The sequence below is a fragment of the Phytophthora ramorum genome, assembly GCF_020800215.1.
Source record: "Phytophthora ramorum isolate Pr-102 chromosome Unknown Phyram_PR-102_s0007, whole genome shotgun sequence".
NCBI classification, from domain to species: Eukaryota; Oomycota; class Peronosporomycetes; order Peronosporales; family Peronosporaceae; genus Phytophthora; species Phytophthora ramorum.
The window spans coordinates 1740492-1751974 of record NW_027150653.1 but is presented as its reverse complement, the minus strand read 5'-3'; the positions used below and the strand labels follow the sequence as shown (position 1 = coordinate 1751974).

Sequence of the window (11483 nt, the reverse complement as noted above, 5' to 3'; positions counted from 1 at the left end):
GAATTTTTAATTAACGTGAGATTTGATGGCTTAACGTGACATTTTGAAGATGGACGGCAAGGCGACCGAGCGGTTTGTGTCGGGAAGCCGCACGCTGCTGAACGCGCTGCTGCTGCGTGGCGACACGGTGCCGGACGAGATGCAACGTGTGCAGGAGCTGGTAGAGTGCGTGGACAACAACGCGCAGAAAATCGCGGCGGCGCTGGCGGCCAACCGCCGCCGAGGTGCCAGCGCCACGGGTGCGGACACCACCGCGCAGTTGCTCAAGGAGCAGAAGCAGTTTATCTCGCAGGTGAATCACCATGGATATCGTTTTACTACTGGGGCTCTGGTGATAAATCTGACGTTGTGGCGGTGTGGACAGATCGTAGAGTTATATGAGCAATTGAGTAACAAGCCGGCGCTGGCCGAGCAGGCAACGGAGTAAGGAAGGAGACTGGTGCGTATAACATAAATGGCGATGACGATCGCGATCCGGTTAGCCGCGTAGTCTCAAGTCTCGACATTCGGTTGGAAGGGATATATCACACTGTGATACGATCCAGTAACACGGTCGTTCCTCACCGCGATCATGTAAAGTATCACTTACGCCGCAATATTATCCTGCACCCCTGATTCGGAAACGAGTTCACAAAGAATGACAAAGCGTCCGTGCTGCACCTTCGTCAAGAACGGTTCATCCAGTCCAAGCTCTAAACAAACAAAAGTAGCTGAGTTCCTGGCCGACAACGCGTCACGTCCTGACGCAGCAAGTGGACGGTGACCGCTGTCGCATGTGCATGCATACTGCCATTGCCACGACCTTGATAGACACGGCACACTGCCCAGCGAGCCGCCGGCCTTGCAAAACGCTGTGCGGCACTGCGCAATCGGCCGCATTGGATGCAGCGAGTACGCTCGCACATGGCCTGTTTCAGCGCTCCTCGACCTCCCTCCGCCACACGCATGTTAAGCCCCGCGGCCACGCACACCGCCTTTGGTTGCCGTTGCTTCACCACGTACGCTCGCAGCTCATTGCGTGTCGTGATTGGCGCGCTGATGGCCGGTCCGGTGACGCGTCCTGCTGACACGGCGCGCGCATCTCCTTTTGATGCCTCGATGTCACAATCACTGAGGTCACAAAACCCAATCCAATAACAATACAAAAACTACTCAGATCACCCGGCGATAGTCATCTCTTCGCTACTAAAGCAAGGGGAACGTCAGCCGCGTACGCTCTCATGCGACGCCGTAAAAAAAGAGTAATTACCCTTTTTACCAGTTCAACGTCGCGGATCCGCCCAAGGTTTCATCCGTCAACTTGCTCTGCAGCGCACACTCCGCCGCCTCACCCACCGTTTCTCCATTCCCACCACCGTCGCCATGGCCAAGCAACACCTCGCCAAGGGCATCGGCCGCATGTCCGACATGGTCATGACCAAGGCCAAGGGCTCGTGGATCTGGACGGCCGACAACCGCAAGCTGCTGGACTTCACGAGCGGCATCGCCGTCACCAGCGTGGGCCACTCGCACCCGAAGGTGGTGGCCGCCGTGCAGAAGCAGGCTGCCACGCTCGTGCACGCGCAGGTGAACATCGGCTACCACCAGCCCATGCTGGACCTGACGGACAAGCTGCTGCCCGTGCTGCCCAAGAGCCTGGACTCGCTCTTCTTCGCCTGCAGCGGCTCGGAGGCCATCGAGAACGCCGTCAAGTTGGCGCGCCACGCCACGGGCAAGAGCAAGGTCATCGCGTTCCAGGGCGGCTACCACGGCCGCACGGTGGGCACCATGAGCCTCACGACGAGCAAGACGGTGTACAGCGCCGGGTTCGGCCCGCTCATGCCCGGCGTCACGTTCGTGCCGTACCCGTACGCACTCCACGGTCCGATCCATGACGAGGGTGAGTTTTGATTAGCTGCAATTGCATGTTGAGTTTATTGTGATGGTTGCAACGTGCTGACGAATCCTTGTTGATGTTGCTGCTGCTGTGGTTGCAAACTGCAGAGAAGAACGCGGACTGGTGCCTGGAGCAGCTGCGCCTCGCGCTGAAGCAACAGTCGGCCCCGCGTGACACGGCCGCGATCATCATCGAGTCGGTGCTGGGCGAGGGAGGCTACGTTGTGCCGCCCAAGAGCTTCATGAAGGGTCTGCGCGAGATCGCGTCGGAGAACGACATCCTGCTGATCGCGGACGAGGTGCAGTCTGGCTTCGGCCGCACGGGCGACTACTTCGCCATCGACGGACACTTCGACGTGCAGCCGGACATTCTGGCGTTCGCCAAGGGCATTGCCGACGGCTATCCGATCAGTGGCATTGCCAGCCGCAAGGAGCTGACAGACACGCAGCCCGCGGGATCGATGGGCGGCACATACGCCGGTAACGCGGTAGCTTGTGCTGCTGCCATTGCTACGCAGGAGGTCATCGCTGAGGAGAATGTGCTGGAGAACACCCGTGCTCGCGGCGCGCAGCTGCACGCGGGTCTCGAGAAACTGAAGGCGTCAGGCAAGTACCCAATTCAGGACGTCCGTGGTTTGGGTCTGATGCTCGGCATTGAGTTCGACCTGTCTAAGACCCCTAAGGGCACGGCTAGCAAGATCTCGGCGGCGTGTCTGGACCACGGCATGATGCTGCTGACTACGAGCATCTACGAAACCCTTCGCTTCATGCCCGCTCTTACCGTAACGGAGGACGAGTGCGCATTGGCACTGGAGATTTTCGAGAAGGCGCTGGACGACATTTTCACAAAGTAGACCGATTCGAATTGCAACGTTTTCCGGTAACCCGATCAATTTAATGTTTTGTACTGCAGACCTATTGATGTTGTGGTGTGAATCATGAACCAAGGCGGTGAGGATGCTGTGAGTCACAGGTATGTGGAATGCATACATGCATCGGGTTCGTGTTCCAACTACGGAATGTACATTCAAAAGCGGCTTTGGGGATTTCGTGCCCAGTGTTTACCGTCTACTCTGACGTATCAAATGAAGAGACGGCGCAATGTTGATAGTCTAGGCGAGGTGCTGGGAGGTTGTTCGGATGCGACAGCTGCGCTCTCGTTTCGGTAAGATAATACGTCGTGGCGAGGTGTTGTTCGACTTGGTTGACCACCGGAAGCGCCACCTGCGCGGCATCTTGCAGGAAATCTTCATGCTGCAGGTTGAATAGCATCCCCGAAATGGCGGTGATCTGGTCAGCGCTCGCCAGCAGCACCCGCCCACAGTGACCTGCCACTTGTTGGAGCTCGTGAACGACATCGTCCGTGAACGAGTTGGCCGTGATGTCGGGAGGTGCCGTCCTCAGCCACGCAGGCGCAAGAGCAGGGTTAAGACCGTTCGCTGCAGCCACGAACGCGTTCAGGTTGTTTTGGTCCCAATCGAACAGAAAGCCGGGGTTCTCATCGTCGATCTCGATCGATTGATTCAACTTCCATGAACCATAGTGGTGAGCCTGTTGTGCAAGTGCATTAACGCACCACACGCATCACTTACCACTCGAATTGCCACGTGGAAGGAAAAGACGTCGCTCAGCCTCGCGTCGAATGGAATGGCCGACGTTAGAGCGCTGGACTCCATCAGGTTGGTTTTAACGAGATGCGTCGTCGCACTCGCAGCACTGTGTGGAACACTTAGTGACAAAGTGAACAAGAGTTCTCGACTAGAAGTCAAAAGTAGAGAAAATTAAATGTATGGTTTTGTTAAGTATTGTAGTAAAGGGAAAGCACCTCGAGCGATAAAACGCCCATTGTCTTCTCATGACCTATCAACATTGCGCCGTCTCTTCATTTGATACGTCAGAGTAGACGGTAAACACTGGGCACGAAATCCCCAAAGCCGCTTTTGAATGTACATTCCGTAGTTGGAACACGAACCCGATGCATGTATGCATTCCACATACCTGTGACTCACAGCATCCTCACCGCCTTGGTTCATGATTCACACCACAACATCAATAGGTCTGCAGTACAAAACATTAAATTGATCGGGTTACCGGAAAACGTTGCAATTCGAATCGGTCTACTTTGTGAAAATGTCGTCCAGCGCCTTCTCGAAAATCTCCAGTGCCAATGCGCACTCGTCCTCCGTTACGGTAAGAGCGGGCATGAAGCGAAGGGTTTCGTAGATGCTCGTAGTCAGCAGCATCATGCCGTGGTCCAGACACGCCGCCGAGATCTTGCTAGCCGTGCCCTTAGGGGTCTTAGACAGGTCGAACTCAATGCCGAGCATCAGACCCAAACCACGGACGTCCTGAATTGGGTACTTGCCTGACGCCTTCAGTTTCTCGAGACCCGCGTGCAGCTGCGCGCCGCGAGCACGGGTGTTCTCCAGCACATTCTCCTCAGCGATGACCTCCTGCGTAGCAATGGCAGCAGCACAAGCTACCGCGTTACCGGCGTATGTGCCGCCCATCGATCCCGCGGGCTGCGTGTCTGTCAGCTCCTTGCGGCTGGCAATGCCACTGATCGGATAGCCGTCGGCAATGCCCTTGGCGAACGCCAGAATGTCCGGCTGCACGTCGAAGTGTCCGTCGATGGCGAAGTAGTCGCCCGTGCGGCCGAAGCCAGACTGCACCTCGTCCGCGATCAGCAGGATGTCATTCTCCGACGCGATCTCGCGCAGACCCTTCATGAAGCTCTTGGGCGGCACAACGTAGCCTCCCTCGCCCAGCACCGACTCGATGATGATCGCGGCCGTGTCACGCGGGGCCGACTGTTGCTTCAGCGCGAGGCGCAGCTGCTCCAGGCACCAGTCCGCGTTCTTCTCTGCAGTTTGCAACCACAGCAGCAGCAACATCAACAAGGATTCGTCAGCACGTTGCAACCATCACAATAAACTCAACATGCAATTGCAGCTAATCAAAACTCACCCTCGTCATGGATCGGACCGTGGAGTGCGTACGGGTACGGCACGAACGTGACGCCGGGCATGAGCGGGCCGAACCCGGCGCTGTACACCGTCTTGCTCGTCGTGAGGCTCATGGTGCCCACCGTGCGGCCGTGGTAGCCGCCCTGGAACGCGATGACCTTGCTCTTGCCCGTGGCGTGGCGCGCCAACTTGACGGCGTTCTCGATGGCCTCCGAGCCGCTGCAGGCGAAGAAGAGCGAGTCCAGGCTCTTGGGCAGCACGGGCAGCAGCTTGTCCGTCAGGTCCAGCATGGGCTGGTGGTAGCCGATGTTCACCTGCGCGTGCACGAGCGTGGCAGCCTGCTTCTGCACGGCGGCCACCACCTTCGGGTGCGAGTGGCCCACGCTGGTGACGGCGATGCCGCTCGTGAAGTCCAGCAGCTTGCGGTTGTCGGCCGTCCAGATCCACGAGCCCTTGGCCTTGGTCATGACCATGTCGGACATGCGGCCGATGCCCTTGGCGAGGTGTTGCTTGGCCATGGCGACGGTGGTGGGAATGGAGAAACGGTGGGTGAGGCGGCGGAGTGTGCGCTGCAGAGCAAGTTGACGGATGAAACCTTGGGCGGATCCGCGACGTTGAACTGGTAAAAAGGGTAATTACTCTTTTTTTACGGCGTCGCATGAGAGCGTACGCGGCTGACGTTCCCCTTGCTTTAGTAGCGAAGAGATGACTATCGCCGGGTGATCTGAGTAGTTTTTGTATTGTTATTGGATTGGGTTTTGTGACCTCAGTGATTGTGACATCGAGGCATCAAAAGGAGATGCGCGCGCCGTGTCAGCAGGACGCGTCACCGGACCGGCCATCAGCGCGCCAATCACGACACGCAATGAGCTGCGAGCGTACGTGGTGAAGCAACGGCAACCAAAGGCGGTGTGCGTGGCCGCGGGGCTTAACATGCGTGTGGCGGAGGGAGGTCGAGGAGCGCTGAAACAGGCCATATGCGAGCGTACTCGCTGCATCCAATGCGGCCGATTGCGCAGTGCCGCACAGCGTTTTGCAAGGCCGGCGGCTCGCTGGGCAGTGTGCCGTGTCTGTTTCTAACTCATTTCGGCCCTAAATCTTGGAGTACAGCCGAGAGGTGTGCATTCTCTGTGGTAGCAAAACGAGACGATCTGCTTGTTTCAGGACAAGTTCGTTGGAGAATTTATTGAAACCTTCTCGCTATCATGCTCTCCGCGTAGACTGTACAGCGAAGCTTCGACGCCGAAGCTGATCCGAGGTGATGTTACTGCGCAAACCGATTTAAAAATGCTTTCTGCGCTGGTGATCTTTGTCCTTCACCCCGCCCAAACGAGCCCGACCTGTTACCCTCAAATTCTTCAGGGCTCGTATCTGCGTCAAGCGTACTTTTGTGTTGGTCGAGACTACCATCCAATTGCGCGGGCATTGGCTGGCTGGATGCGTCTATTGCCAAACGCTCTTTGTCCGAAATCATCTGGTAGATGCTACCATGGGCAGCAGCCAAGCGGCCATTCACTTCTTGCATTCTCTCGTTCAACGCTTGGCATCTTCCTTGCAGACGCACAATTCCAGCGGTCCGGTCAGCAGGTTTTGGCTTTCGTCGGTATTTTTTCTCAAACTGAGTTTGCCACGCTCGGATTTGCTGGAGGTACTGTCGCTTCATTGACTGGCATTCGTCTAACTCCTGCTTCGTGAGAATCCCGATTATATGGTGCTGTTCTTGTGGCACCTCAGACAAGGAATTGCCTATTGAACTGGCTGCTGAGAAATATGGATGAGCTAGTACTTCATCCAGCGACTTCAAGTCCAACAAGTTGCGTAAAATCTGGAACTCTTGGGAATCAGCGCTAACTTTGGCCAACAAATTCCACTTTTCCATCAGAGACCCACGAGCGCGGAGACCAGTGAGCATCTCTAGCATCACGTAAGCCACGCTCCTCACATCTTGAGCCATTGCATCGCTTGCTGATGGGGAATAGAGACTCGCCCGGTGAACTTTTGGATCGGCTAGAATACTATGTCATGTAAAACGACAACAAATATTTCATAAACGTTCACATCAGCTAGTCAAACTCATTCCTGTACCAATACGCACTTTTGCCTTTGCAGCGCGTTTACGGTTTCCACCGACGGAAACCATGCAGCAATCTTGACAGTATCGCCTCCACACAGGAGCAGTGACGACAGCGAAAGCTGACATAAATATGAAAGCATCATAAGCAGCACATAAGCAACAAAAAAAATGTTGGTGCCACGTACGCCTCCACACCATATCTGGTTCTACAGAACCAACACAGAAGATAACCTCATCAGCCCTCCAGGCATGGGCATAGTGCTGAAAACGATCAAAATATGACATACCTCGTGCAGTACTCGAAGCCCTTGGACGGTCTGATATATATATTGTTTGACTGCTAAGGGATGCAGGCGTCCGAAGTCCTGTTGAAGACTGGGGACAAACAGTTAGCGAAATTCTCCTATTGCTAACACACTCCAACGAGCCTAGTCCTAGTACAAGGCAGTCACCTACGCTGTAAGGCTCCGGATAACTGAAGAAGAAGAGCGCAGATACACCCGCCGTCGACTACAACTCACCGAATCGAAACAAAACACATGACGCCCATTTTTGCTGTCGATAGCGTCTCTGCAGCGTGCAAGCTCGGTTTCCAGCATTTCTCGCGCGATTTCTGCGGAGCAACTGCCTTCGTCCGATTCATCTGCATCGTCAACCACGTCGATGCATTCCACCGCCAGCACCCGACCACTTTCATACATAACGTATCTGTTTAAACCACAGTAGCCTCTCAGTTGCACTTGCACGCTCACGTTTTCCTGCCCAGCGCCTTGTAGATGCGTCCAAGCCGCCCCAGTGCCACGTTCTCCTCTGACAACGGCAGCCGGAACTCCTGCCCTTCACCGTCCTGCTGCATGATCACCACGACTCGAACCGTCGCCAATCGTCTCGAGTCACACAACGCAACCGAGGTTGGTGTCTGACTCAATAACCACTTGCCAATGAGCTCCGCGGCAGCAACGCGCCCAATCCAGCTGGCGCTGTTCCCCCACCCTTCGCTTCAACTTCGGTCACTGCTTCAGCCTACACCAAATGGCTACATCTGGCGATATGCGCAAACAGCTCACTTGTCCGCAGCTTGGTTTCACTATGCTGGGGACCTCGACGATTTCTTGTCCTGGTGTCTTATCACGTCGAGTTGCAGTGATACACCACAACGCAAAGAGACCGAAGAGAGCCTACCCTGCAATGATGTTGACCAAGCCTGTGCGTGTGCTGAGCGAGCGCATCATGAGCCGCGGATTCGAGCCTACCGTCGTGCGCCTCATGGAGAACGTGCGTGGTTAACAAACCAATTGACTCGAAATCCAGATCTTTTTGACGTGTTGCGTGCTTTAGGTGCACAAGGTGGTGCGGTCACAGCCTGGCCTGATCTCCCTCGAGACGCTGAGCGACGTGAACGACCACCACAAATACGTGGTGCTGTCCGAGGTGAGGCGCCTGCTGGAGAGGGGATTTTGCTGCTGTGACCTAATGCTTTATGCTTGTCTGTTGCAGTGGAAGTCGCTGAAGGACTACCAGGCGTGGACGTCGAGCGAGGCCCACAAGAAGTGCACGGAACAGATCAACGAGGTGCTGGACGTCCCCGGAAAGCGGACGACCATCTACAAGCGACCCGAGGAGGATATTTTCCTGCTGTGAGGACGAGATGAGGAGCATGTGTTTAAGCTGATAAATTAGTCGGAGGACGGAGTGCAGCGAAGAACGAGCCCAGGATTCCCCAGTTCAATGACAACCTGTGCGTATCATAATTTGTGTTGCAATGCCACGCTGTCCGTCAAAACTGAACCGTCCCACCGGTAAAGTGATTCCATTGTCAGCAAGTTTGCGCTAAGCTTAAGTTAGACGATGTCAACCGTCCTGTCGTCGAGCTAAGCATGAAGTAGCTGCCAGCAAACAGTACACGACGGCCTACACGACGAGCGCCGACGCTGCTCAACCGTCTGCTGGACTGTCTTCGAGGCACAGCATCGCGAGTTCAGACTGCTGGGTGCGCGTTTCCAAACCCGCTTCGCCGCCTTTGCACCACCACAAGACATGGAACTGCTCAGTAATATGAGATGATCTCTATTTGTACTCCGATCCGTCGGCACCTTTCGCCATCGTCCTCGATTCAGCCACATCACTTGCGCAGAAGCAGACGTTGTGGCTAAAGCATCCGCATGTATCCCATCATGCAGCGCAAGTTGCAGTTGTAGCCATGTTCTAAAATATCCAGAATTACAAAGCCCCACATCTCTCTTTTCAACCAATGGATACTCTCCTCTCCTCTTTTTTTCCTCCAATCGTGCGCCCCTTCTTCCTCTTGCGTGACCACGGAGGACGACGCCAGCAGAAGCACAAGTCGAGGCGACGACACGCCGCCATGGAGCTGCCCGCGTCCTTCCTGGAGGAGAAGCCCCAGGCCCACGAATTATCTGAGAGCGTGGAACCATTCGACAAGCAGCCGCTGACGCGCATGACCACCGCCACCATCTCCAGCAGCAGCTTATTCGACTCGGGAGATGGCACACAGTACCGTGAGCTGGCGGAGGAGACGAAGGCCGCGTCGCTGTCTATTGTGGGCGACGACGCGGCCCCAAACTCGAGGACGCAGTCGGCGTCCAACGTCTTGGCGCTCACCTCACGGGTGCGCGGCCATGGGGAGCAACTGTCGGCGTCCGTGCCCATGCGGCGATACAACAGCTCGCAGAACATGATGCAGGCAGCCATGGAGCGCAAACGCAGCGTGGGTGCCAGCACCAGCAACGCGGCCTTGACGCGCGAAGAACGCTCCGGCTTTGCGCGGATTTACTTTGAAAACAAGAACTTTACGTCGTCGACAGTCTTCAAGTTGGTGAGCAACACGACGGTGCTCGAGGTGCGCAAGTCCATGGCAGCCAAGATCAAGATCCCGCTGCAAGACTTTAATAATTACGCCATTGTGGTGGTGTTCCCCACGGACAATGCTGGGTCCTTGTCCGCGCGGACGCTGAGGGACGAAGAACTCATCCTGCCGCTCGTGGAAAGACTGAACCGTGCTCGACCCGTGGTGGAGGCGGACGATACGATCGGCGGCACGACGCACACCAAGGTGAAACATCGCTCAAGGCCGCCGGTCAAGTTTGTGCTCAAGGTGGGACCTTCAGTTGTTTATTCTTCGTTGAATATTTTTTGGCTGGCTCCTAACGTTGCATTGGTAAACTGAACAGGACGTCAGAGGATCCCATTTGGATATTAGTGAGACTGCAGCGCCATCGCGCCAGGGATCGGACACGCAGTCGATCAACTTCCCGGTGTTATTAGGAAAGGTACGACGTACGACTCGTAACGTACTGTGGTCGCGGCACTAACATGGCAACTTGTCGCTCAGGGTGTCTACTCAGGTTATCTTCAGAAGGCAAGCTCTAGGGATCCGAATTTGTGGAGAAAGCGCTGGTTTATCATCAAAGGAGACCAGTTGCTGTATTGTAAGTCAAATGTGAACCAGCAAGACGTCACGTCAATCAGTTTGCTAGGCGCAGTTCTGGCCAAGGCTAAACCTGAAGTGGTACGTTTTCATCTGCCTTGGGAGAACCTTTCGGTCATTGACTCATTCTAATTGTACTGTGTGACTGCTTCGTCGATTCTGTAGCGCGTTCCCTTCTCGTTCCAGCTTAAAACACCACGTCGGGATTACGAGGTAAAGATCTCGGCTACTTTCACCAACCGGTTATCCTTTCTGACGAAGGCTGACGATGGTGCATTTCTTAGCTTTGTGCTAGTAGCAAGGACGAGATGGTGGCTTGGATTCATGCACTTCATGTCCAGATCGGTCTATGCTCAGAAAACCACCGGCTTTACGAGGCCGAGATTTGGATAACTGAAGACGTAAGTACTTATGATGTGTCCCTCGCTTGTTTGCTGAAGGTTTTTGATTTAACGCTCCGTGTCTCGGTCATTGGGGTTCAATGATTGCTGCAGGCTGTGACGCGAAGCGAGCAGGAATCGTATGTGCCTTCAATGGCTGAGCCTTCCTTATTGGAACGCGTGCTTTCTCGTGAAGATACTCTTAAGCTCTTCCGTGATTTTGTTTTTACGACTCAGTATCAGAGCTTGCTGGACACATGGATTGAGTGTGAGCTGTTCCGCAGAAGTTGCCTCGCCCGAGAGAATGGGCTTGTGACCAGTGCAGGCATGACGAATCGACGGACAGCACAAGACGAGTGGGACCACTTGAAGGCGATTATCCGTGCAATTCAGCTGCTGAATATCGTGCACGCCGACGAACTCAACGAGCTTCGTCAATCGTACCAGACGGAGCAGAGCAATCGTCGTCTCAGCATGGCGTTGAACAAGGACAATTGCGAGGAGTATCCGCGAACGGATGTAATCGTGCCGGTGCAGCGAAAGCTCTTCAAGGCTATTGAAGCAGGCCCGTTCCAACAGTTCCTGTTACAGAACGGATACCGGCTTCTGCTCGAGCGTATTATTGGGGCTATCTCATAATTCCCGAGTTAGTGATCGTAGTTACAAGCACATATCTCAACGACAGTAGTTGAGTGGGACCAAGGAAGTCAAGGACTTTTCTCGTTGCTGATATCGTTGAC

At 55.0% G+C, this 11483-nt stretch overlaps 6 protein-coding genes across 6 annotated transcripts; 4 read left to right on the top strand and 2 right to left on the bottom strand.

Moving 5' to 3' along the window:
- Nucleotides 1–49: 49 nt before the first annotated feature.
- On the top strand, nucleotides 50–427 carry KRP23_8537 (uncharacterized protein; the record flags this gene model as incomplete). Its single annotated transcript, XM_067893989.1, has 2 exons — nucleotides 50–292; nucleotides 365–427. 2 exons carry the CDS (start codon nucleotides 50–52, stop codon nucleotides 425–427), a joined length of 306 nt encoding a protein of 101 aa, XP_067743466.1.
- Nucleotides 428–1362: 935 nt separating this feature from the next.
- KRP23_8536 (5-aminovalerate aminotransferase DavT) lies at nucleotides 1363–2729 on the top strand (the record flags this gene model as incomplete). The annotated part of the gene is made up of 2 exons (XM_067893988.1): nucleotides 1363–1879; nucleotides 1984–2729. The coding sequence occupies 2 exons, from the start codon at nucleotides 1363–1365 to the stop codon at nucleotides 2727–2729; spliced, it is 1263 nt and encodes a 420-aa protein (XP_067743465.1).
- Nucleotides 2730–2943: 214 nt separating this feature from the next.
- On the bottom strand, nucleotides 2944–3551 carry KRP23_8535 (uncharacterized protein; the record flags this gene model as incomplete). Its single annotated transcript, XM_067893987.1, has 2 exons — nucleotides 2944–3402; nucleotides 3468–3551. 2 exons carry the CDS (start codon nucleotides 3549–3551, stop codon nucleotides 2944–2946), a joined length of 543 nt encoding a protein of 180 aa, XP_067743464.1.
- Nucleotides 3552–3992: 441 nt separating this feature from the next.
- On the bottom strand, nucleotides 3993–5359 carry KRP23_8534 (5-aminovalerate aminotransferase DavT; the record flags this gene model as incomplete). The annotated part of the gene is made up of 2 exons (XM_067893986.1): nucleotides 3993–4738; nucleotides 4843–5359. 2 exons carry the CDS (start codon nucleotides 5357–5359, stop codon nucleotides 3993–3995), a joined length of 1263 nt encoding a protein of 420 aa, XP_067743463.1.
- Nucleotides 5360–8103: 2744 nt separating this feature from the next.
- KRP23_8533 (uncharacterized protein) lies at nucleotides 8104–8556 on the top strand (the record flags this gene model as incomplete). Its single annotated transcript, XM_067893985.1, has 3 exons — nucleotides 8104–8190; nucleotides 8254–8346; nucleotides 8413–8556. The coding sequence occupies 3 exons, from the start codon at nucleotides 8104–8106 to the stop codon at nucleotides 8554–8556; spliced, it is 324 nt and encodes a 107-aa protein (XP_067743462.1).
- Nucleotides 8557–9166: 610 nt separating this feature from the next.
- On the top strand, nucleotides 9167–11382 carry KRP23_8532 (uncharacterized protein; the record flags this gene model as incomplete). Its single annotated transcript, XM_067893984.1, has 6 exons — nucleotides 9167–10030; nucleotides 10107–10205; nucleotides 10268–10444; nucleotides 10529–10576; nucleotides 10648–10764; nucleotides 10858–11382. 6 exons carry the CDS (start codon nucleotides 9167–9169, stop codon nucleotides 11380–11382), a joined length of 1830 nt encoding a protein of 609 aa, XP_067743461.1.
- Between the last annotated feature and the right edge of the window lie 101 nt (nucleotides 11383–11483).